This window comes from Fusarium odoratissimum, assembly GCF_000260195.1.
Source record: "Fusarium odoratissimum NRRL 54006 unplaced genomic scaffold supercont1.10, whole genome shotgun sequence".
NCBI lineage: Eukaryota > Fungi > Ascomycota > Sordariomycetes > Hypocreales > Nectriaceae > Fusarium > Fusarium odoratissimum.
The window spans coordinates 889919-912632 of record NW_022158696.1 but is presented as its reverse complement, the minus strand read 5'-3'; the positions used below and the strand labels follow the sequence as shown (position 1 = coordinate 912632).

Below are 22714 nucleotides of genomic sequence, written 5' to 3'. Positions count from 1 at the left end.
AACAAATGCTCACGATACTGAGTAGAGTGATGGGAAGATCAATATAGTAATTAAATACATAAAAGCAAACAAGCAATTTACTCAAACAGAACTGACCTATAATACAGATACTCAACTCACCTATTTCGGCATACCCAATCATCAACTCGCTTTCTTAGCATCTGGTTCAACCGACCTCTTGAAGATCGCCGTGAATTTGGCCCACACAACTCCCAAAGAACTCCATCCGCGAGGTCTCTCAGTGCTGTCACTATCTTGGTCGAGGGCCCCGAGAAGTGCAATGAGAAATTCATCGTCATTGGCTGAATTCTTGTCAGCCTCTGCAGGCTCCTTGGAGATTTTGTCCTTCATGTTACCACACAATTCTTTGAATTTATTGCGGAATCCACTTTTGTTCACCTCTAAGGGTGGTTCCAGTTCCTTAGAAGTACCCGCGGATGCGGCGAGTGCTTCTGGCTGGCTTGACGACTCGTCAACCTGGCCCTGTCTTGAGTGTATATCAACCGTAGCTTCAGGGACTACAGTATGTGTAATCGGCAAAGATTCGGCATCAGTGACATGGCCCGGGATTCCATAAGACTCTTCGTTCCTTTGGAATGACTCGAGGGTGACGTTGCACATGTTCTTCACCATGGCTCTCCCTTCATCCGAGAGCTCTCCATTCTCCTTCAACTCATAAGCAGGCCTTCGTAAAAAGCCCTCCATGACCTTGACTGTGCCCACAATAGCCTCTTCACGTCCTTCGAACCAATCCTTGTGCCCTTTGCCGCATTTTTTACACTTGTTGACCCGCACATTGATGTCCCTGAGAAACAAGTGCGCCAGTCTGTGGGCTTTGAGGGCACCGTTGAATAAATTGTGAGATTCATAGATGGGCTTGGTCTCACACGATGAGCCGTAGCAGTTGTTGGGCCGTGATAGACTTGTGTTGACAGTAGTAGCGGTCCATCCAATCTTGAACATATCCTTTTCTTCCTTGTGCTTCAGGACATATACTTTGCCCTCTCGCACCTGTGCATGCGTGAGAGGCTTCCTTAATTCCCTGATGATGGCGGATTTATCGCTCAAGGTTCCGTTCCTCTTTATCCCAAGTTCACTAAACTGCGGGTGGGCGAGTCGTGGCTCATCATCCGAGTCATTCTCATCTATAACTGTATCGTCTACGATGGTTTCCACGATGTCGGGATGTTCGGCGGCAACATCTTGCCTGGAATGAATAGGGAGCCACTTTGGAGGTTCTCTGGGGGATATGACATTGACCTCGGTGATGTTTTCCACAATGTTATCTGGCTGGCCAACATCAGCAGTCTTGTCAGGGGTCGAATTAATGCCGAGTGCCAATGTGGGAATATATTTCGAGTTATCGTTATATGTTGGTACGTCATCAACCACGGAGAGAGGGCTATCATGGTTCATCCTGCTCGTGGTGCTCAGGATGAATCTGTCAAAGCTGGAAGCCGGGCTTTTCCCTGGGGTTGTTGGTGTGTCATCTTCGACAAGAGGACTTGAGAGAGGTGTTTCGTATCCCACAGTAGGCGATTCGAAGACTTGATTCTGAGTCGGTGTGCCAGGTAGCGACACTTCAGATGAAGTGTAAACCGAGTTCTCAATTCGGGACCTTTTCCAGTCATCAAAGCGCCCTTGAAGGAAATTTTTCGAATTATGCCTCTTGCATTGAATCAACGGGAGAAATTGTTTAACCGTCGAATAGAACTCGACCTCGTTCGAAAGTGTTTCCTTTTTCATTAATTCTTCCCATATCTTCTTGGCGTCCTTTTCCTTCCCCTTAGTGCCAGTCTTGCAAGTAGCAGCATGGCATTTTTTAAAGTTAGGAAAGTTGGGATCATCATCAGAGGGAGAAAGTTTGACAAGAGTGCTCAGCTCTTTGAACGCAGGTTGTTCAGAAAGAGTGGCCATTTTGATTTGAGCAGTTGAGACACTCAACCCGGGTTCACGAGAATGCATTGCTGTGCCTATGGACGGTCTATTAACTATGGAAAGTCAAGTGGCTGGGAGCTCTGCTTGCAAGGGGTTTGAAACTGAATACCAGGATCAAGATACTCAGCCTCGAGAATCAATTTGTTGGTTCGACTCGCTATGTTGCGAAGTCATGGTATGATCATGGTTCATATGCAGTTGGTTGTGTCCTGCAGACGGAAGGATTTCCCCGGGTCAGAATAGGAAATGGATGCACCAAAGCTGAAAAGTGTTGAAACGTCAGGGGCATACTTGTCGAGGGTCTCCAACGCTCGAGCCTCATGAAGACATTATCAGCCTTCCAGATGGCCTTGTCTATCTGTATAGCAGAGTTTCAGTTTATGTAAGGTAGTGTGTGACCTCCACGCTCCTAGCCACCATCTTTGATGAGATGGAGGGTTACAGCACCTAATCCTTCCGGCAGGGAGATCCAGATAGACACGGAGTTGACCGATACACAGTCTTGCTACCTTGTTAGGTCTCTGCTGTGCCGTCCAAGAACCTCAGTCAAGTGCGGGGGGCCTCACAGTGACCAGACTTGGATAAGAGAAAAGTGAGGCGATAGGGGAACTTTTGAGATAAATCTCGATGTTCTGATATCCTGGCGACTCTGAATTTGCGGCACACGGAGGGGAGTTGCATCGTGGTGTCGTTTTAGTTGCAACCTCTTCGCCTGTCGGCGGCTTGAATCTTGATGTTGAGCCTGGGTTTGGATATTGGCCATTGCTCCCAAGCTCTGTCCCGTAGCAGGATAAACCCATGTTAAGCGAGCAATGTCATCTCGAGCGCATGCTTTCAACTGCTCTATTGACGGCAGTAGATGGCTGAATGTAAGATACAAGTATTGCTGGTAGCTTTGCCTGAACAGTGGAGCTGACCGGGTGCCAAGTGAAAGCGCCCAAGAAGCTGGATAGACTACAAATGAGCTCACGTGCATTTGGTTCAGAAAGGCCAGAAAGAAGTGCCGGCAGATGTACCTGCCTCGGAGGCACAAGCTCAAGTCCAACACAAATTTGACATTGCATCACACTTCAGTCAAGAAAATCAAGTAGACGGGTACTGTAAATGGCTGTCTCATCTCATTGTAGTACTGGGAGTATCTATCCATGCAGCTCATTCCCATTATAGCCGTAGCATTTTAGTGTAAGATCATGAGTAATGCCAAAAAAGAGAACAACCTTCCCGTGGTATATATATCATCACATCCAATCATCCATCTATGTGGTAGCAGTAGCAACATAGAATTATTCCATCGCAGAAGTGGAGAGAGAAAACAAAAAAACATGTGGGGTCGTTCATGTGCCTCCATTTTTGAACCAAACGCCATAACCCCCGGATGTTCGCTGTTATGAACGATTAAAAAAAGGAATACATGTGTCGAAAGCAAGAAATGCAATGGAGATGCTGTTGATATGACGACAGTCCCCGGTTGCGTCTTTGTCGGCTGTTTGCAGAGAAGAAACCGAGCCGAGGATGGCGGCCGATTAGAAGAATGGAGGCTTAAACTTGCTTCGTCGGATAAAAAGCCGTCAATTGCGTCAGCGCCAAACGGAAATACGGTAGCCTCGCGGTGGTTCCCGGCCCGACAATCCCACGTTGAATTAGGTAGAACAGCCGATACTTTGGGTCGGATCAAGGGCCGAATGGACATGAATGAGGCCCACTTCAGATGCGCGAGTGAGTTAAATCGTTATCATCGTCGGGAAAACACATGCCGAAAGATGCCATCGAACCACTTTCAATAATACAAGAGAAGTATTCATCGATAAGGGTTGCCTCGGGTCGAGTTGAGTTGTCAAAAGACAAAGAATGTGAATAAGGCATTGGTGAGGCGTGATTGGTGAAATGCGATAAGCCAAACATGCCACAGTCGCATAAATCCCCCAATGACATCTTGCAGTGATTCGCGGAGCTGAATAGGCTGTTGCTGTCGAGACAGGCATGATTGTCGCTTCCGTTTCTGGTTTTTCTTTTTTTCCTGTCATCGCCCTTGGTAGAAGGGAGAGCATGGCCAACGTAACCGAGAGAGAGCAGTCCCCTACAGGCCACACTCTTCAAAGTCGCGTATCATGATGGCCATTTGCGCCCGCTTGGCAGCCTCGGCAATGAGTGTGAAGTCCTGGAGAAAGGCGTCGGTTGAAGGACCGCTACCCTGAGCGGGAGCAGGTTGAGGGACCATCTGTACAGAAGGAGACTGCTGAGCCGAGGAGTTGGAAGTTGAGCTGGAGGGAGCGTCCATTATGATAGTTGATGATGTTGATGATGAGATAGTGACGGACAATGTTGGTATAAGCGAGCGAGTCCAGGTGTTGGTGAGAGGAGGGACAGATATATAAGATAGAGGAGAAGGTCGGGGGAGAAGAATGCGGGAATGGGGTGGAATATGTATCCGTGAGGTTAGGCAGCCAAGAAATAAAGATACAGTAGCACAGTGACAGTTGATAAACTACTGTATGTGTGTGCGTAGGATGATGTGGAGGTGGGTGTGCTGTCGGCCCTGGCCTGTATATATGCTTATGACCGTAATGGTAGGAAGCACAGGTGTTGCGTGGGGTAAAATGACGGGATGTCACTCTCTTGTTCCCCTTTGGTCTGTTCTCAAGAATATCGACTTGTTTCACACGCTTGCTGCCACCTCTTTCTGCAGTGTGACGTTCCGGTAATGGATGTACACTCTGGAAGTTGGCACGAGTGGTGACGTTCTTGACAACCTCTCCCTAAACGTTTGATTTTAGGTGTGGTTGATGTGTTAGGCTGATGCCGCAAACAGTTGGGTGTGCTGAAGACCCGCTTGTTAGGTGTTGACCTCTTATTCTGGCTGCGCTACAGAACAATAAAGGGCCGAGTGTCTGGGGGCAGGATGCAATCAAATCAAATCAAATCGTGAACGGAGACGGAGACGGAGACGCCGAAGTGTGGAGGAGGCAACGAGATGATAGAGAGGCTCAAGAATTCGCGAGTAGGGTATTTATTACAGTGGAAGATACCGCCCTCAGTCAAATCGACTGAAGCCGAGGAAACCAAGATAGGCCAGGGTAAGGTATCAAATGGATGGCACCACAGCTTGTGACTGTGACTACCAATTGTTCATTTACATTTATCCGCAAGTACCGACCGTCATCCGTACGGTAACACTGGCAAAAAGCCCCAAGGTTACATGCAGCAGTAGACAACTGTTCTGTTCCTAGATCCTAGATAATCGCGCGGCGGGGCAGAAAATGGAACCGAGAGAAAACAAAAAGAAGTCTTCTCTGCATTACCGCAACTCGGCCTTATGCCCGGGAGCTAACCAGAGCTAGGAACTGGGGTCTAATTTACCTTACCTATGAATATCATGTCCCAGTGGATCTGGGGTGCAAGTGGGAGATGTGGGATCTCAGACCCAACTTTTCTTCTTCTTTTTTTACTCCCTCTTGGTCGATCTGCCTTGTCATGGGAGCATTGGAGTCATTTTTGGTTCAAGGAGTGGAAACAAGAGACCCTGAAAAAGACCGAGAGAAACTCATAAACTAATGCGAATAATAACAAGACGCTACTGTAGTAGCATCATGACACCGCATGAGATTGGATCGAGCCCTATGTGCATTATCATCGCCGCACTGCGGGCATCCTGCACCGCTTAGACACTCACCGCTCGTCTCATCTAATCAATTACATACCTACTACCTATCCTCTCTTCTCTTCTTTTTAGCCGTGATGCGTTGAAACCTTCTCGGCTCGGCATCTGTTTTATTATTCGTACAAGCGCCCACCAATCATTGGACCCTTGGACACAGATAGCGTGGGGTGTGTCTTGTGTCCCCCAATCCCCAATCTCTGAAAATCGAGACAATATTGGCTGGCTTAATACCAAGCTCTTTGCAACTTCTCCAGTGATAAGCAGGATCGTCAGGAATAAGAGGTCATGTTATCAAAAGAGTATTCTATAGTACGATAACCCCAGTATTCTTGTTATTCAGGGACTCTTGGTATTTGCTTTTATAAAGTATTGATCTGCAGTGTTACCTCATCCTGCCTGCATATTATCCCATGCAGGTTATTTGTGCTCAGTCAGGAACAAATAAGGTGATTCTTCTTCTTTTTGATGCAGCAAGGAACCATCTCACAACATCTAACCGGTCCGTTCAGCCTATCTGTATCTGCCCAACACCAAAACAGCTTGAGAATACTCCCAAGTCTCTCATGACCTTACTCTTTAGCGAGCCTCAGTCCGGGATAAGGGTCCGCATCAGAACCACTACAGTCTAGCTCAAGCCCGGGTTCTTTCGGAATTGGGGTTTCAGTTGGTGCGCTTGGCTCTTATAGTGGAGATCCCGAACTTTCCCCTTCTCTAGTTAGAACCAGAAAAATCACGACAGGGACGCTGGAGAATCTGCTCACTATGAACCAATTCTCCATTTTGCGCGGCTCTGTCGGACATCATTCACCGATGCTACCACTTCGTCTGCCCTGCCTCGGGCCTCTGATCCGTCAGGTCTGGCCTGCGATCATAAAACGTCAGCCCAGAATTCAACGTTAGCATAGAGGTGGATATCTCAAACCCTTGATAAAGCCGCTCTTGCGGAGCCAGTATTGAACCGTAGTTGACCACCTTACTAGACTACCTCAAGAGGTGTAGTGTCCGAGGCGCTTCTACAAGCTGACTAAAGCGGATTAAAGGACATTGCAGCCGCTGTTGAGACCTCGGTCTTCAAATTGATGGCGTAATTTGACGCAAGCTCATGAATCGCGTACGGGATCTTCATCCTATATCGAATATCATGACATAACGTTCTAGTTTTACGGGGTATTTGACACTACCAGTTTGCATCATGAACCAACATGACAGGTGGATAAGCAATTCCAAGCCATTATGAGGTTATTTTCGATGCAAATGAGGGAGAGAAACGGTTTATTGGTTCTCTCCCTGCTAATTATTTCATCATTCCCTCCGTCTTCTCCGGCCTTTGGCATGCTCTCTTCCGGGGAAAGATACGTATACTCCCGATCCGGGGTTTTGCCCGCCGCGCCGATCCGTCCTCCGGCCTGTAGCTAAAGCTTCAACCTCCAACCACAAGAAAAAAAATACACAAAGCCCACCGAGACACAGCCAACAACCCCGGATTCGCCATGACGTCTACCGTCGACTCTCCACAGTCGAATCGCTGGTTTGTCGTCCCGGGCCCCATTCGAAACCTGTTCAACCACTTCCCCCTTCACGTATACAGCCCCGAAGACCTCCCCGTAAGGTCCCCCGCCAGCGTGCGCCAACGACCAGCCTTATATGCTTTTGTGGCAGATGAAGATGCTTTGACAGGGAAGCCGAGCTATAATCCTTCATGTCTGAAGTGGCAGGTGTGTTTTTAGTCGAGGGACACGAGTCGATAGAGGCATTGTGCTAATGCTATCTCGACAGACTGTGTTGAGAATCGCTGGTATTGACTTCGATATCGTACCTTCGAATAACCACGCCTCGCCCTCAGGCGCATTGCCTTTTCTCCTGCCACCGGCGTCGCAAGTTTCGAAACCCCTTACTGGCGAAAAGATTCACAAATACGTTCGCGAGCACGCTGTCCATGAGCTACCCAGCATCACATCACCCCGCCTTGAAGCCTACCAAGCTCTCCTGACACAAAATATCCGACCAGCTTGGGTATGTAAATCACTGTCATATAATTGGAATGTATGCTAATATGGTATAGCTATATGTTCTCTACCTCCTACCCGCCAATGCCTCTCTCCTCAAAAGCCTCTACCTTCCTTCCTCGATGCTCCTTCGCGCGCCTCTCCACCAGACACTCCACGCCGCGGCCACTTCCGAAATACTCAAGACAATACGACGCGCGACCATCTCACCGTCGCAACTTCTAGCTGACGCCACAACTGCCCTGCGAGCACTATCATCCCTACTAGGAGAGGATAAATGGTTCTTTGGTGCTGATGGGCCGGGCTTGTTTGATGCAGACGTGTTTGCATACACCTATCTGATAGACGATAATGCTCTTGCTTGGCAGGACAAGTCATTGAGTCAGTGCTTGGGAGGACTGGATAATTTGAAGAGGCACAAGGAACGGCTATACAAAAAGTGCTGGGGGGTGGACAAATTGTGAATCTATCAGGATGCTCATTATCCAGGAGGATAGTTTCATCCCATCGTCGTAGAGAAGACGAGACACGGGCTGTATAAATATGTACTATATATATCACAAAGGAACTGGCAAAGGAAAATAGATACGGCCAAGCAGCCAGCTCAGAATCCCGTGCCTGGTAGAATATGCTGAAAATCGATTTACCACTGATCGTCGACACTGGTCTTATCTATGTGCTGGGCATTGTACAACCCGCCGTTCTTTGCCTGCAAGAGGGGAGTTGTTGACCTATTATCCATGAAGCCATCCCCAATCCCTTCACCCGTCTATAAGAGTTCATTAGGAACACAGAACCTTCATACGAGATGCTTTGTATCGACAAAGTGCCACTCCTGAACGAGCACAGTATCTTACAGGCTCGTGTGGTAAGAAGTGAGCAGAAACAGAAAACAAGATACAAGAGAAACTCCATACTAATAGCATTACCCTTTAGAACGCCGATGACCATAAACCCCCGAGAATGCAAACCGACAATGAGGCAAAAATAGCAGGCATGTCGGCGATGGTGGAATCAGTGTTGTGGAGGTTGTGGGATTCCCTTCAAGACATCATTCACCGAAGCAAATGCTCCTTCGCCACCGTCTTGGCGAAGGTCTTCAAGGAGCACGCTGGTCTGAGCATAAACTTTCTCTAGTGCTGCTCGAGACGATTTGCCGAGAGATACTGCTTGTTCGTTAGTATTGTCAACAACTGATATGCTCCTTTGTTCGACTTACGTAGAATGGCCGAGTTTAGTTCCTCCGCAACAGCAACTCTACCGTTCCTATCCAAGAGGTGGCTGACTTGAGGCACCTTGAGTGGGTTTTCATATGCCAACAATGCCCAAATCTCAGTAAGTGCCTTGCTGACTTCTACCCGTGGGTCATTGACGTATTGTTCCTGGAGTGTCCGTCCGTATTCCAGCATGTTGCGCTCAAGCTCTGCAACCACTGTCTTATTCTCACCACCATCCGCATCCCTTGAAGGATTTTCGCTGCCGTTTAGATCGAGATCCATCGTCTGAGGTGCGGGGTTGTTAACATGCCCATTACCCTTGGTCTCATTACGCATGTTGAGCTGGGCCGCTTTTCGCACCAATTCGATAAACTTGCGACATTGCAATCTGAAATAGACTTGTTCGTTATCCTTTAAAACGTGGGGATAATATGCATTCGTGTACTTGAGCGCCCTGTCAATATCCCCTTCGAGGATTGCACGCCGGATCCCTGTGTCGTGGTCAGGAGTAGGATAAGACAACAAGGAAGTGTGATCTTACGTTGGCGATTATTTGCGTCTTCGTCATCTCTAATACTAACACCGTCGACCTTAACTCCGGGATCAAGGCTTAGAGCTTCTTTTTGCTTCTTTATGTCTTCTGCAAAAGCCCGAGCTGTACCCACGTAGCCATCATGTTGGAGGAACTGAAGAACAAGTGCCTGAATTACATCGGTTTCGCTCATGTTTGGGACGAGACTTGATGTGTCTGTAGCTTGAATATCTTTCTGCACTCTCTCACGCTCTTCCTAAAAAGGGCATTAATTATGCATCATGCTGTGTGTGGGGTATTACACAAGCCTACCCGCATCATATCGTCGATGTTATACACAAAAGGGCTTTGTCCAAAATTGACTCGGATGGACTCGCCGGGCTTCTTGAGGCTAATCGCTGGGTAGAGCCTACCTCTGTTAACATCGTGGAATGCCGTGACTATTGTTTGTTAGCAAGGGACGCAAGGTGACCTGCCTCAGGGAGCAAGAAAACTGAGGACCTCCATCCTGGGTGATAACGAGATTTAGGTAAATCCAGTGTAGACTTAGATGTTCATCACTTAGGGTGATGATAGTCCTAAGGTATATAAATTTAGGGTGGACTTAGAAGCCTTTAGGCCAGTCTTTTCATCCCTTAGGATAGAGGTCCCAAGTTTTCTTACTTCTCCGGGCTGTTAGCATGCATGCACATACTTAGCTTAACTCCATTTTTGGTGAAGAAGGCGTTGTTCTCCCTGAAATTCACGCCACATCCAATCACGTCATAGGCGTTGTATCCAGGGCCGTAGTGTCTTCCGATATTTGACCCTGTAAAACATCGCCCGTCGTCGCCGTGATAACCCCAGGCCTCGGGTTCCCAGCCAATAGGCCGTGACAGATTGACATTCTTGGTTGCGAACCCAATACCTATAGTCGCGTCGTCGCGTTTAGCTGTTGCTATTTGCACCTCGAAGTAATAAATTCCGCACTGGGGGGGCATATAGTGGTCGGCGCGGACTGCACAAGCCATGTGATCTTGGTCGTGTTGATTCTTAGGTCCGATGTACTTCACAGTACAGCCGTCAGCTTGGATCTCAATGCCTCCCCACTGATCATCCTTGTTCCATTTTGTTGGCAAAGGTGCAAGGTCATCATCCTCCTCGAAGGCCGGGGGACGCTCTATAACAGTGTGCGACATGCCTCGATGCGAACCGGGGGGCAAAGGATGCTGGTTGAACGTAGCGGAGTGCTGGGATAAACCATTCGCTGGAGTCGAATCGCGACGGGACTGAACTTTAGTTTGGTGTGCCTCCTGGAGCTTCTGGGCGTATGTCGAGTTCTCGAGATACGATGGGACAAAGAAAGTCTCATCCTCGTTCTTGAAATTATTATCAACAGCCCCGGATTCCACAAGCATGTTAAAGGCTCGTGAGAAGGACGGTAGACCAGTTCTCCGAGCGTTCGTCTCAATCCCAACAGTCTCCATGATGGTATTCGTCGGTTCGGAGCCCAGAATGTTGAGCTCGCCGGATGCACTAAATATCGAAGTACGGGCAGGATGTGTATAAAAGTTGGGAGTATTGGTGATAGACGAGTTATGCGGAGGAGAGAAATGGGCGTGGCGAGTGGATGGCGAAGCTGGTTCGGGACGAGCAGACGAGCGAGAAGCTTGGTGAAGGGGACTTGCCATGCCCACGACAAGCAGGAACGAAACAGCCCGGCTATCACCTAAGGTACCTAGGTAGCAAGTCACCCAGCAGCAAAGGCAGGTGAGTTAACTGCCAGGTGAAGCCCTAGGATGGGTTCCAGCGCAGGCTTGTAGTGGGGATGTGAGCTGTAGCGTAGTCGGAAACAGTCGTAACGGTCGTCTGGGAGGTGGTAGCACGAGCTTCGGATGCGTCGACAAATTGCCGGCAAGGCTGACAAAGCGGAGCAGAAAGCGAAAGAAATAAATAAGAGCAATAGACTCAAGTGATCTTCAAGTTGGGAGAACAAGGCGACTTGTGTACTATAGCGGTTGGTAGTTGTAGGAGAAGACGGGTGGATGGTGATGGTGATGGTGATGGACGGGGCGGGTAGAGGTGGAGGTGGTTCCCGTCAGAACAACAGCGCGTCACCGTTACCACTCACCAACTTCTAGCAGCAATAGAGACGCAGATTAATACTTAGGTAACTAGAAAGAAGAAAATTGAGATACGAATGTATCTGTAGTAAGAAAGACTCGTCAATTAGTTATCATTAATAGGTAGTCAACATGAATCGAGTCATGGCTTGACGAGAAAAGCCGGTGCTGTACGTATCACATCACTCATCATGGCTACCAACTTGCGCTATCTATCACGAGGGTCACTCTTCTCCCCCAGCGGGTTTAGTCTTTAGTACCTGCCTGGCCTGACTTGACCTTGTCTGTTAAGCTCTCACCTAGCAAACAGCTGCATCAACTTAACAGTGGAGGCCCAGCTTCCCCGCTGCCGGGCCGGACCCTTTCTAACCTGCATTGCTCCAGGTCCCCATGCAAATGGAATCGCCCCAACATGGCCAAAAGGTGAGGCGTAATAATAGTCGATAGCATAGTCCTGAGCCTTTTTTTCTTCGGGTCCTTTCCGTGTTCTGAAGAGAAACATTCGAGTGATGACAGTAGCAATAGCGAGACCAACGCTGCCCTGGTGCAGAAACAAGTTGTGGTTTCCTCGCTTATAAGTTGGCGAGGTTATTTGCTGACTTATTCCGATACCTCCAATGAGCATCTCCATCTTGATATGGATATTCCAGGTTGGTTTGGGTTTCGGTTTCAAACCTGTTCGCTCAAGCCCCTCCAGGCATCATTCATCAGCCACCAATTTTATCTTAAAAGCAAGATCCCCATTAACCGCAAAACATTCAAAGCACGATAAATCAAATATCAATTAAAATTTGGGGCAATACAGTTACAATTCGTACCTACCGTTAGTCAAACGGGCATGAAAGTCACGGGACGGCTCTGGTGTCGATGACTAAGCTTTGCGCGCTCCCTACGACCACACCACGACATCAAGACATGACCCCGATGAGAAAGACGAACGAAAATGTATCCACAGTCTGGCCATTGGGCCATCTCAACCCCCGAAAACTCTTCCCCGATCGCTGAATTTGACAATTCCCTCATGTTGGAGATCATTCCTCGTCGAAACAGGCAATAAACTGAAGACTTGTGACTTTGGCTTTGACATTGCGATTATTCATATTACCTGATGAGGACGCTTGGGGAACCGTTTTTGACATGAAGAGCTTTCTGCCACGTCTACTTAGAGTTATCGCGAGATGGCATCTGCGTCAGTTTCTTTCAGACCTACGTGGCGCGTAATCTCAAGTGGTGGGCCATTAATGACTGGAATTATCGACACTACCTTAGGTAGGCTGCGACAAGAAAACAATGTGTGCAGCAACCAGCAGATTAGCGCCTGTCTTCAAAGCTACGGGCGCATGGATCGCAGTATAGCAGCATAAGTACGATGTATCTTCAGAGAACGAATATTTAATTGCTCATTTCAGAGAATTATCCGAGTATATCTAACATTGCACCATCGTAACAATAATTGTACATCAAATATATGCTCCGCCAGTCCTGGTACGGTTTAATGCCAATCCTTTTCCACAGCATTCCATCCTCGCTGTTCCGTAACGCCAGCGACACCAGCGTCGCTTTTTGATGAAAAACATAAAAGATTCCGAATGAATGAACGGTCATGCTCGGTCTGAGAGCATCTCAGTCTCACTGTCAGGCCAAGAATCAGTTGTCTGCCAACCTAGAACGCCCGCAATATCTCGCGCTATAATAAAACATTCTCTGGTATCAGAGCAAAATGAAAAGAAAAAAAGAGGTCGCGTCGTAGGGGCAATTTTTATGAAGCAGCGGCAATAGCAAGAGGTGCCGGCGAGGAGGCGTGGTTACTGGGCGCACTTTGCATCTCCACGTCGTTAGCAGTATTGCTATTGCTAGCACTGTTGCTCTCGTGGCCGTTCTCTTTGTTCTCCTTGCTGCTGCCCTCGGCCGATGCAGTAGTAGAATCCTCGGCGCTGGATTCGGGAGCATTCTTTTGAGGTGCCACCCAGCGAGGGATCTCCCATGCCACACCAGTGAAGCTCTTGAGTTGGAATCCTCCCTTGGCCCATCGGCGACAGGGTTTGCCTGAGCGATCGAGAGCGCGAAGTCCGGCGTTGATGGCCCCTTGATTCGCCTTGGGCCCAAGTTTGTGACCTCCGGCAGGCTTGGAACCTGAGTGATCGATCGTTCCGTCCTCCCTGGGAGTAGTGGTCAGTCCAATGTTCAAATATGTGTGGGGGTTACAAAAACTTACAGACGAGGCTTCTTCTTGGGGCCAGGCTTTCCTCGAGGCTTGGGGACACCATCTATTGTACCGTTGGCGCCCGCGGCAGATCGTTTGACGCCCTTCTTCTTCGGTCCATCGGTAGGCGGTCCCATAGCCGAAGGGGCCGGTGTCCCGTCGGCAGGAGTTGCGTCAGGGGCAGGAGTAGCAGCGTTAGAGTCCGAAGCATTGTCGCCATTCGTGTTGCTGGCTGGTGGTTGCGAACCAGAAGCGGACACGGCATCGGTAGGTGAGTCGGCGTTGGCTTTCATGTCCTTGGAGGGAGATTCTTCCTTGATAGAGTCGGGCGCGAGTAGAGCACGCAGCTTGTCGGGCGACACCTTGCGAGTAACAATCAAGCTGGCCTTGGTGCTGGACTTGCGTCGCGCGTCGGCGGACTTGACTGGAGGAGCCATGGTGTTGAGAGAGGTCAAGGTTACAAAGAGCTGATGGTGATGCTATAGTCTAGGAAGGGTTGTCTGATGAAAAGGTGATGTGTGGTGTTGATTGATGATGTTTGCAAGCGGCGAAGGGTAGTGGAAGAAGGTTAGGGAAAGGAGCAGGTTTTGAGAAATAGACTGGTGACGGGAGAGGCGGCAAATAACCAAAGACCCGGTGGTGATCCCGTGGTGGACAAGACGTGGTCAGGGGTGGTGGGCTTTTGGGGCTTGCGTGGAGCGAGTCTTAGTAGTAGTGGGAGATTTATTAGGAGGAGCTGAGTTGCGATCACAGACGTAAGTCAGGTCAGTTTTTCATTCAGCCTGGTGCCGAGTCAAGATTTCAGGGTGGTGATGATGGGTTTGCGGTGGTGAAAAATGGAAATGAAAGTAACGGAACAGAGGGCAAAAGCCTTGTCTTGTAAGGTTGGGGTCTTGGTATTGTTGTCATTTTTGATTCTGGTGCTGGGGCCGAAGGCGGCGCACAAGGAGAGGGAAAATCGGTTGGGTTGGGTTGGTTTGATTTCCCGCGTTTCTTCACACTCAGAGCAGCAGGAGCGAGAGCAAGTGGCAGTGGCAGACGAACAAACTTGGGGATTTCAGGCCCAGGTCCAGCCCGTCTCCTCTGTTACCTGATTAGGTTTAGTGCCACTTCTGCCGCATGGCAGGGGTACCGCTTCTTTCCAGCCAATCAAAGCCCCGGTATGTCTTTAATCTCTCTCAAAGCAGCGCCTCGAATTCTATTGTTATTCCACTCCTCCTAGGCGACTGAGCAAACTCAGCGACCAAAAGCTCGTTTCAATCAAGCTCCCACGCTCACTTCATCGCCTTCAGCCCCCGAATTGTCCCTGCAATCAATCAGCGATGATGACCACATATTTTAACCGCCAAAGAGGCACGGTTTTCATTGCCTCACCTTCGAAATAGCCATTTGGTCGCTAAATATACACAAGACTTTTCACGGCTTCATGTTGCGATGCTCTGTAATGGTCACCATGACCCTGATCAATATTCACATATATTGGAACATTGATGATACCGACAAAAACCACCCCAGCTAGCTCGGAGAACACTGTAACTTCCATCTGACCCTTTTTATCCCCCTCATTCAGTCACATTTTCGTGATAGCCCTCCCTTAGCCTGTGATGACGGTGGAAAACCAGCAAGAAATGGGGTTCTCTCAATGTCACTCAGCAAGCCCCTGCAAATAATCAGAGTGGCGGAACTCTGCGATTCAATACACCTGCAGAATAACTTGGCATTGCTTTTTAGCTATCACTCGGAGTTCTCTAGCCTGTGAATTCAGGTCTGATTCCTAGCGGTCAAGTCCCTGGAAATTGTATCTTGTGCATTTAATCATCGAATACCTCACAATCCTCGCAGACGCGAATAACATCAAAGTTCAATCAATATTTACCTTTGAAGCTTTCGGTTTCTGTATTCAAACTTTCTCCCCCAAATGCCACATCGCGTTCTTACACTTGTCACTTGTGATTGTAGCAAATTCCGGTGCAACCGAGATCCATTAGTACCCAGGTAGCCAGTCAAAGAATCCCGACCGAGAAATTACCTGACCAAGACCCGAGCGTTGTCACGACTCCGCCAGACAAATCTTGTGTCCAATTTTGACTTCCGTCATCCATGATGCACCAAAGAGATTCCACCGCGCATTGCCTCGATTCCCCGCAGCGATCAACATGACGGACAGGCTGTGCTCGGCAACAATATCAAGAATACCTGCTTCAGCGTATCACCACGCTATATAACTATCCATATGATCCATTCGAGGTGTCTACAAAGAAAATTAAGCGTGATACTGCCTGAATTGCCCGCTCATCACAGGAATGAAAGCCTTCCTTGGCCCGTGGTGAAACAACAAGTGTTGATCCATTTTATGCCCACCCGAGACTGAGACACCATGACAAGCGTTGCTATCACGATAGTTGGAATGTGTTGCTCCCCTACAACCTGAAGCCCGTGACAAAAGATATATCATGGCAACCTGTCGGCCACAATGGACTGGAGAGCATCACACATTGTTTATTCAATTCTTTTCCATCACCAAGTCGACACAATGATTCGATTATACATTCTTCTTTGCCTCCTACCATGTCTCTTCCTTACCACCCCATTCACCCATGCTGCCCTACTGCCTCGTCTCAAAGCTTCGTTCAGACTGCCAGGTGTAGTCTTCAATGAACCAGTGGCTCGATCTATCAAGGTAGTGCCTTTCAAAGAGCTTCCTGGGGAATCACACCATGGTCATGGACTTCACCACACTCTCGGCCTTGTGAAGCGATTGGTTGAAGACCAGGGCGATATGGTTGAGGTTACCGAAGAAGCTCTTCAGGAACTTCTGGATCAGATCAACAAACTCCATGAGCAGGTGAACAGCATGATGCCATCTGGTGCAACGGACAAGCAGCCTACTCTAGGGGCAGGCGCTTCGTCAGGAGGCCAGTCTGGTCAGTCTGGTCAGGCCGATCAATTACCTGCAGGGTCTTCTGATGAGTCTACTGGTGGCGAACAGTCTGAACAACAGCCTGCTCCCTCTGGCAAAGCTGGTGTCCCTAGACCAGGCGTTGCCTCGGGTCCATCAGAAGTTCCTATGGTTTCGGACCCTTCTCTACGATCTCCGTTGCCGTCACAGGCAGACGCAGCCACGGTTGTCGAGCCTCAGGCTCCGGGCGCTTCAGCTCAACTAGATGCATCGCAGATAGATACCCACAGGCAAGCAAAGACTGAGCTGGCGCAGCCTGCTGCAAATCCCACCCAGGTGGTAAACGGTGAATCTACTAATCCATCTAGCGAGCCTAAAGTTGAAAGGCTGTCTGGCAATAGTGCTGCCGTGACCCTGCCTGGGAGTACAGATGCTTCTGGAAAGGGGGGCGTCGTGGAATCAGGTGGTCGTCCCAAGAATGCTGTTGCTCAACCGACTGGTGAAGTTCAGGCTCCGACGGGAACACAATTTAGCACAGCACAAGACGTCAAGCCAACAGAGGAAGGGAAGGCCAAAGGTCCTAATATCTCATCTGCCAAGCAGGTTGCTGATGCTACCAGTACTGCGCCCGGGGGTGCATTTGTTGAGAATCCTGATAACGTTGTCCAGACGGTCACGACCAATGTCACCTTTGGCGGACAGACTAGTACTTCAGCAACTAAGGAGACTCAGAGACCATTCCGTGCCAAAGATGATGAGTGTGTTGACAAAGTAAGTGATCTACCCATCATACGTCGAAACCCTAACTGCACACCAGGTAGTAGGATCAAATCCGCGAGCGAGCCAGCACAAGACACCACGATAACTCTGGTCCTCGTACCTACTCCAGAAGCAGATCCTTCCCAATCTTCTGCAACGGAATCCGGGACACGGACAACAGAAGACTCTCCTGCAACTGCCAAGGCCGAGGGAACGGCTCCAGCATTAGAGACAGAAGCCACTTCCACCCCGACTATCAACGCTGGAGGCTCTCAGCAGCTTGCAGCACCAACCTTACTCTCAAATCCATCTGCTGTTTCTAGACCTGAGCCGACAGCGTTAAGCCTTAGAACTCTCGTTTTCACATCAGTCCTTACAAGGTCTTCAACCATCCTCGCAACTACTGTACGCACAGAGTTTGTTAATGCGAATCAACCCACTGCATCATTGAAAGCCCCCGGACATGTCTTCAAAGAAGATGAAGACGCAGACACAAATGCAGCGTTCAACAAGGATGGAAAGCTTGCTTTGGAGGAGAGTGTCAATGAGGAAAGCACACCAGGTACAAACATCCATAACCAGGTCGGATTGGAGAACTCCACTAATCATTTGATAGAAACCCTTAGAGGAACTCCTCTCGCGTTAGAGACTACAGCCATTCAGACCACAACGACAACCACCATCAGTTTGAGCCATGTTGATGTCATGACAACCCCTGAACCCAGCCAAGAGCCTCTGTCTCTTTCTTCAGTACCATCTCATGGTGCTGGAGGCATCAACGGGACATTCCATGCAACGCCAAACAGTGGATTCAGAACAATTCCGAGGTCGTCAGCTAGTCTGGCAGAGAGAGCATAGATGTAAATATACATGATTTGCTCTGGAGTTAAGGACTTTAATGATGTTTGGGTTTGGATGTTTTAGAATGATCACTATGAATTTATGTTGGATTCCCCTTTTGGTACGCTTGTCATATAAATGAGAATTAATTCCTGTTTCGCCCACAGTACCGTGCCGTTGAAAAAGCAATAGCACGTATCCACAACCCTGCGAATACTGCACTCGATCAACTTTTGAAACCCCTCAAAGTCGTATCCCGAGCCAAAGGCAAGCTGTAGCTGTATGTAGACATTCTCGCCACGTAAGCACACGGAGCGAATGCTACGGAATGTCATTAGGGGTAAAAGGTGAGAGCATGATTGGAAGAGGCGACTTGCATGCTCTCGGACAAGGGTGGAATGAAGGTACATTGATTGTTCTTTAGTTGTATAGATTTCAGGTGGCTTTGAAGCAGTAGGGCTGAGAGTGCCTGGACCGGCACACATGATTACTATGCCTCTTGAAATTATCAGCAAATCTAAGCAGTCTTTCCGGCTCACGGCAAAGAGGTTGCCAGCTTGAAACGATCAAATTATTGTTGGATTTCAGGCAGTGATGGAGATTAAAAGAAGTATGGGTGCCCAGGTATGAATTGGGCGATATATCTTTGACCCAAAGCAAAGAATGTCGAGGCAGTGTTGCCGTTGGTCTTTATAGCGTAGAATGCTGAGACGAGATCATTCATCGCAATTGGAGCACTAGCTCACGGGCTTCAGGTTGAAAATCAGTATGGACGGCGGTACTTGATAAGGTATTCGTAAATGTGGGAAGAATATCAGCTCCTGCACTATACCGAAAGAATGTAGATATGTACTTTATTTATCTTGTTCATATCGGTTTACTTGTGGAAGATATAAGAAAGGCATAGTTGGTCGTTCTTCTTTGTACCGGACCAAATGTATAATAGCGTTATCGTTGTTACGTGGCGGATTTTGTCCCTTGTAAGCGCACGTTCGCAATGGGCGTTTGATTTCTGTCAGACTTGCACAGCAGAAACTCCCTCGTATATCTGTATTAGTCTATTCTGTTTACAAAAGATCTTCCTTGTGAGATTTGGGATGCAGCTAAGCTACAAGGATTAGAGAGACTCAAAATCACATGCATACATGCGTCTTATTCGCCTTTACTCAACTCCAGTCACAGCTGATACAGCTTAGGACGTATCCTACCCTTTGTCCGCCATCATCTAATTGAGATTCCTATGTTTCAAGTCCCCGTTCTCAAGAGTTTTGGAGACTCGGTAAGATAATATATCAAATTTAATTCTCCGGTAAGCATCTCAGCCTGAACTGACCATTGCGGGTTTTATACCACGTTGGGCAATGTCATGTAAGCACTTGTGCTTTCAGCCCCATTGTAACGGTTCTCTGCCACGTTGTGGTCAACCATTTCCTTAACAACTCAAGAAATGAATGGGAAAGTGGAAATGAACCTGATGTACATTGAACAACAGACCAATGATAGCTATGCATCCAAGATGGTAGGGCAGATCGCAAGCATGGAGGGCCTGTCACTCTCCGTCACACATCGCCGAAGCGAGTTGATTCGAGTCTTACATGCATAGACCTCTCTTGAGTCTTGGCTCCCATCACATTCTTTTTCTTTGTTCAACTACGCTCATCGGTTTCCGGCTTCTGATCAATTTAACTGTGAGAGAAAATAGATTTCATAAGAGATGCGACGATGAATACTGCGCTTTGTTGAATCTTCCGTCACTCTTCCTTGTGCCGCTCTCATCATGAGGCTTCTCAGTTGTCTCGTCTTGGTCCCTCTTACCGTTGCGCACAACCCACGACAGTATGAGGCACTCCAAGCGGCTCCTGGCGACCTGATGCCGCGCTTCCTCATCGATCGCTCATTTCCTTTAGCAAAACGCGCAGGAGACTGTGGTTCAGATCATCACAACTGTAGGTCCATGTGGATGCTATAATGCTCTCAGACACCAAACTCATTTGTGCCACAGGTCTCGAGATTGGATTTCCAGATGATTGTTGCGACAACGACTCTTACTGCTACGTCAACCGAAAAGGCGACCCGAAATGCTGTCCTATAGGCTCCAACTGCTCCAGCGATTCGCCGTGTAGTTCGAATGCTTATTTCTGTACCCGCACCGTCACAAGGAGTGGAACTGCCACTGCGCAAGAGGGCTGCTGCGATCGCAAGTGTCCCAGGACGAGTCTTTACCTTTGCCCAAGTAGCCTTGGTGGAAACTGCTGCGGCTACAACTCTGAGTGTCGGGCGGGTGGTGATTGCGCCTCTACGAGACCGGCTTCGAAAACCGACCTCCTGTCGCCCATTCCTTCAGGCTGTACGACCTCTCAGCATAAATGCTCAGATGGTGCAGGCTGTTGTGACAACGACCAAGAGTGCACCCAGGTCAGTGGTGAGGGATATTGCGCTCAAGCTACACCGACAGAAAGCGGTGTCACGATTGTCGACGACAACGACAGCAGCAGCAGCGGCGGCCTGTCAGACGGTGCAAAGGCTGGGATTGGCGTCGGTGTCGTCGTGGGAGCGAGCATCATTGTTGGCGGGCTGACTTGGATGTGTTTGCACAAGCGACGCCAGCGCACTGCATCAAGGCCATCAGCATCTGGCGAAGGAGACGGCAGTGCGCCCCCTAGAGATGCCATGACAGATATATCCGGGAGCCATGCCCGGTCAGGCTTGACCCAGGACTACTTTGGACCAGACCCAGCAGCAGGACCATATACGGAGCAAGCAAGCTCACGGGTCACCTCACCTGGAAGAACTGCTGCTGTGCCCATGCATGCACAATCCCCTGGAGATATCGCCGCGCCCGTGGAGATCGGCTCAGCGAATAGGGACGGCAGCGATCTTCTGTCACCCATGTCCAGCCCGAGTATATACCAGACACCCCTTTCTGAAACAATAGACGGCCGGTTCGAACTGTACGGTAACGACTCAGCCATAACACCAGGCCGTCCCTTGTCAATCGTTCCCACCCCTCCACAAAGTGTAGCGGGGGATGTTGCACCAGAGCAAAAGCAATAATTCAAAGGAGAAATGCGTTCCGTTCTATTCTTTTCTGTTACTTGTAAACGCCTAGCCAGACCATTCATGCAAAGGGATGATCCAAATATTCAACAGTCCCGGCGCAACGAACAAACGATTATGTGCACCGAAGTTATCACTCAGAACTCCGCGCCAAAAGAAAGAGCAAATCATAAGGGCACCACCTAATAGTCCTTACAACGCCGTTGAATGAGATGTAACAGGAAATATGAAAACAGTATGAACCACGACTTCATTCTTTGCAGCGGCATTTAGCAGACAACACCACCGAAAGGTGCGCAGTTTTGGAGGTCTTTGACAAGATCCTCTACGCTGCTCAGATGCTGGCTTAGCAGCTCCTGCTTCTCCTCCGTGGTGAGATAGATGTCACCTTCAGGATCAGAGCCGGAACGCTTGCGACGTGAGTCGGCATTGAAGGCACCTGCGAGTTTACTAGGACTTCGCTGAAGCATAGCGGGAACACTATCGCGCTGATCGGCTCGGGGAATCGAAGGAATCTCAGGCATGAGATAGAAGTAGAGGAACTCAACGAGCTTCAGCTTGACCTCACGGGCGGTGGATCGCGACTTGAAAAGAGAGGTGACAGTGAGAAGGCCATCAAGGCTCTCAAAGGTACGGGTGTTGATTGGGGTCTCGATAAGAGCAGTGACGAGTGTGAGGAGAGTCGCAGATTGGATCGCAGGGCAGTTGAAGGGCTCGAGAAGGTCAAGGAGGAGCTACATGGTGTTAGTTTTGTGGTATTTGGCGGCTTAGTGGTTGTGTACATACGTTCATGTTCTGTTCTCGGGCAAAGAGAGACTTGCTGGGAGGATGTAGCAACAAGACTCCTTGTATGAGGTCAAGGGCACTCAGAATCAACAGGTCGTTTCCACCATCACCACCCTTAGCCATAAGTCGATCGAGAGTGCTGATAAGGCGCATCGCAACGTTCCATTCGAATCCCTCCTGCAACTTAAAAAACTCTCGAAATGCCGGGTCGCGGGAAAGTTGGGAAAGATCCTTTTGAGAAGGTGTTGATCCTTCACTCCCATCATTGTCGGTATCCCGGCTTCGATGTGCACGGTCGTTTCGAGAGTTTGCTTTAGAGAGACAGATCTGAGCTAGAAGGCCTTCGACCTGGCGAAGGCCCTTACGGACTTTTGGTCCGTCATATGAGGAAAGGTTGTCGAAGGCGAGAGATAGAAGAGACTCCATCGTGTATCTGTTGGTGGAGGAACAATAATGAACGTTATGCCGGAGACGGTAAAGATGGAAAGGCTGAAGAGTATCGACTTAATGCGATTGCGGCTGGTGGTTTTAAAAGAGTATTTAAGAAAACATTTGATGAAGGTGACAAGAAGAATAGAAGAAATGGAAACTGAGTATCGCAGTCACACCGCCGAGAGTCACTGAGCCCAAGCAACAGTTGAAAGAAGTAGAAAGATGGATGATCGTCGTCAGGTTGCTGTCACTAAACAATCCCATGGAGTGGAGCTATCGGCACAG

The 22714-nt window shown here is 48.9% G+C and overlaps 9 protein-coding genes across 16 annotated transcripts; 3 read left to right on the top strand and 6 right to left on the bottom strand.

Annotated features, from left to right (window-relative positions):
* Positions 1-10: 10 nt before the first annotated feature.
* On the bottom strand, positions 11-2945 carry FOIG_07222 (uncharacterized protein). The gene is made up of 2 exons (XM_031206678.1): positions 2230-2945; positions 11-2147 (listed from the first exon to the last, which is right to left on the bottom strand). Exon 2 carries the CDS (start codon positions 1963-1965, stop codon positions 142-144), a length of 1824 nt encoding a protein of 607 aa, XP_031063797.1. The 5' UTR covers positions 1966-2147; positions 2230-2945; the 3' UTR covers positions 11-141.
* A 170-nt stretch (positions 2946-3115) lies between these two features.
* On the bottom strand, positions 3116-3628 carry FOIG_07221 (uncharacterized protein; the record flags this gene model as incomplete). The annotated part of the gene is made up of 1 exon (XM_031206677.1): positions 3116-3628. The coding sequence occupies one exon, from the start codon at positions 3626-3628 to the stop codon at positions 3116-3118; it is 513 nt and encodes a 170-aa protein (XP_031063796.1).
* Positions 3629-4015: 387 nt separating this feature from the next.
* Positions 4016-4216, bottom strand: FOIG_07220 (uncharacterized protein; the record flags this gene model as incomplete). The annotated part of the gene is made up of 1 exon (XM_031206676.1): positions 4016-4216. One exon carries the CDS (start codon positions 4214-4216, stop codon positions 4016-4018), a length of 201 nt encoding a protein of 66 aa, XP_031063795.1.
* Positions 4217-5884: 1668 nt separating this feature from the next.
* FOIG_07219 (uncharacterized protein) lies at positions 5885-8482 on the top strand. 4 transcript variants are annotated; one of them, XM_031206672.1, is made up of 4 exons: positions 5885-6503; positions 6577-7311; positions 7373-7609; positions 7659-8264. In XM_031206672.1, exons 2-4 carry the CDS (start codon positions 7087-7089, stop codon positions 8064-8066), a joined length of 870 nt encoding a protein of 289 aa, XP_031063791.1. In that variant the 5' UTR covers positions 5885-6503; positions 6577-7086; the 3' UTR covers positions 8067-8264. The 4 variants fall into 4 exon arrangements, with proteins under 4 accessions (XP_031063791.1, XP_031063793.1, XP_031063792.1 ...); XM_031206674.1 differs by having other exon boundaries at positions 6078-6503; positions 6577-7609; XM_031206673.1 differs by lacking the exon at positions 5885-6503 and having other exon boundaries at positions 6506-7311; positions 7659-8482.
* FOIG_07218 (uncharacterized protein) lies at positions 7949-11774 on the bottom strand. Of its 2 annotated transcripts, XM_031206671.1 has the most exons (6): positions 11462-11596; positions 10046-11339; positions 9664-9791; positions 9361-9607; positions 8822-9310; positions 8201-8768 (listed from the first exon to the last, which is right to left on the bottom strand). In XM_031206671.1, the coding sequence occupies exons 2-6, from the start codon at positions 11019-11021 to the stop codon at positions 8617-8619; spliced, it is 1992 nt and encodes a 663-aa protein (XP_031063790.1). In that variant the 5' UTR covers positions 11022-11339; positions 11462-11596; the 3' UTR covers positions 8201-8616. The 2 variants fall into 2 exon arrangements, with proteins under 2 accessions (XP_031063789.1, XP_031063790.1); XM_031206670.1 differs by having other exon boundaries at positions 7949-8768; positions 10046-11774.
* Positions 11775-12114: 340 nt separating this feature from the next.
* Positions 12115-17443, bottom strand: FOIG_07217 (uncharacterized protein). 2 transcript variants are annotated; one of them, XM_031206669.1, is made up of 3 exons: positions 15031-17443; positions 13669-14962; positions 12115-13612 (listed from the first exon to the last, which is right to left on the bottom strand). In XM_031206669.1, exons 2-3 carry the CDS (start codon positions 14091-14093, stop codon positions 13213-13215), a joined length of 825 nt encoding a protein of 274 aa, XP_031063788.1. In that variant the 5' UTR covers positions 14094-14962; positions 15031-17443; the 3' UTR covers positions 12115-13212. The 2 variants fall into 2 exon arrangements, with proteins under 2 accessions (XP_031063788.1, XP_031063787.1); XM_031206668.1 differs by having other exon boundaries at positions 13669-17443.
* On the top strand, positions 14812-18399 carry FOIG_07216 (uncharacterized protein). 2 transcript variants are annotated; one of them, XM_031206667.1, is made up of 4 exons: positions 14812-15552; positions 15616-16845; positions 16924-17876; positions 17931-18398. In XM_031206667.1, exons 2-4 carry the CDS (start codon positions 16130-16132, stop codon positions 18170-18172), a joined length of 1911 nt encoding a protein of 636 aa, XP_031063786.1. In that variant the 5' UTR covers positions 14812-15552; positions 15616-16129; the 3' UTR covers positions 18173-18398. The 2 variants fall into 2 exon arrangements, with proteins under 2 accessions (XP_031063786.1, XP_031063785.1); XM_031206666.1 differs by having other exon boundaries at positions 15616-17876; positions 17931-18399.
* Positions 18400-19372: 973 nt separating this feature from the next.
* Positions 19373-22676, top strand: FOIG_07215 (uncharacterized protein). Of its 2 annotated transcripts, XM_031206665.1 has the most exons (3): positions 19373-19463; positions 19857-20100; positions 20157-22591. In XM_031206665.1, the coding sequence occupies exons 2-3, from the start codon at positions 19932-19934 to the stop codon at positions 21206-21208; spliced, it is 1221 nt and encodes a 406-aa protein (XP_031063784.1). In that variant the 5' UTR covers positions 19373-19463; positions 19857-19931; the 3' UTR covers positions 21209-22591. The 2 variants fall into 2 exon arrangements, with proteins under 2 accessions (XP_031063784.1, XP_031063783.1); XM_031206664.1 differs by lacking the exon at positions 19373-19463 and having other exon boundaries at positions 19497-20100; positions 20157-22676.
* Positions 19771-22680, bottom strand: FOIG_07214 (uncharacterized protein). Its single transcript, XM_031206663.1, has 2 exons — positions 21998-22680; positions 19771-21945 (listed from the first exon to the last, which is right to left on the bottom strand). The coding sequence occupies exons 1-2, from the start codon at positions 22421-22423 to the stop codon at positions 21481-21483; spliced, it is 891 nt and encodes a 296-aa protein (XP_031063782.1). The 5' UTR covers positions 22424-22680; the 3' UTR covers positions 19771-21480.
* Positions 22681-22714: the final 34 nt, after the last annotated feature.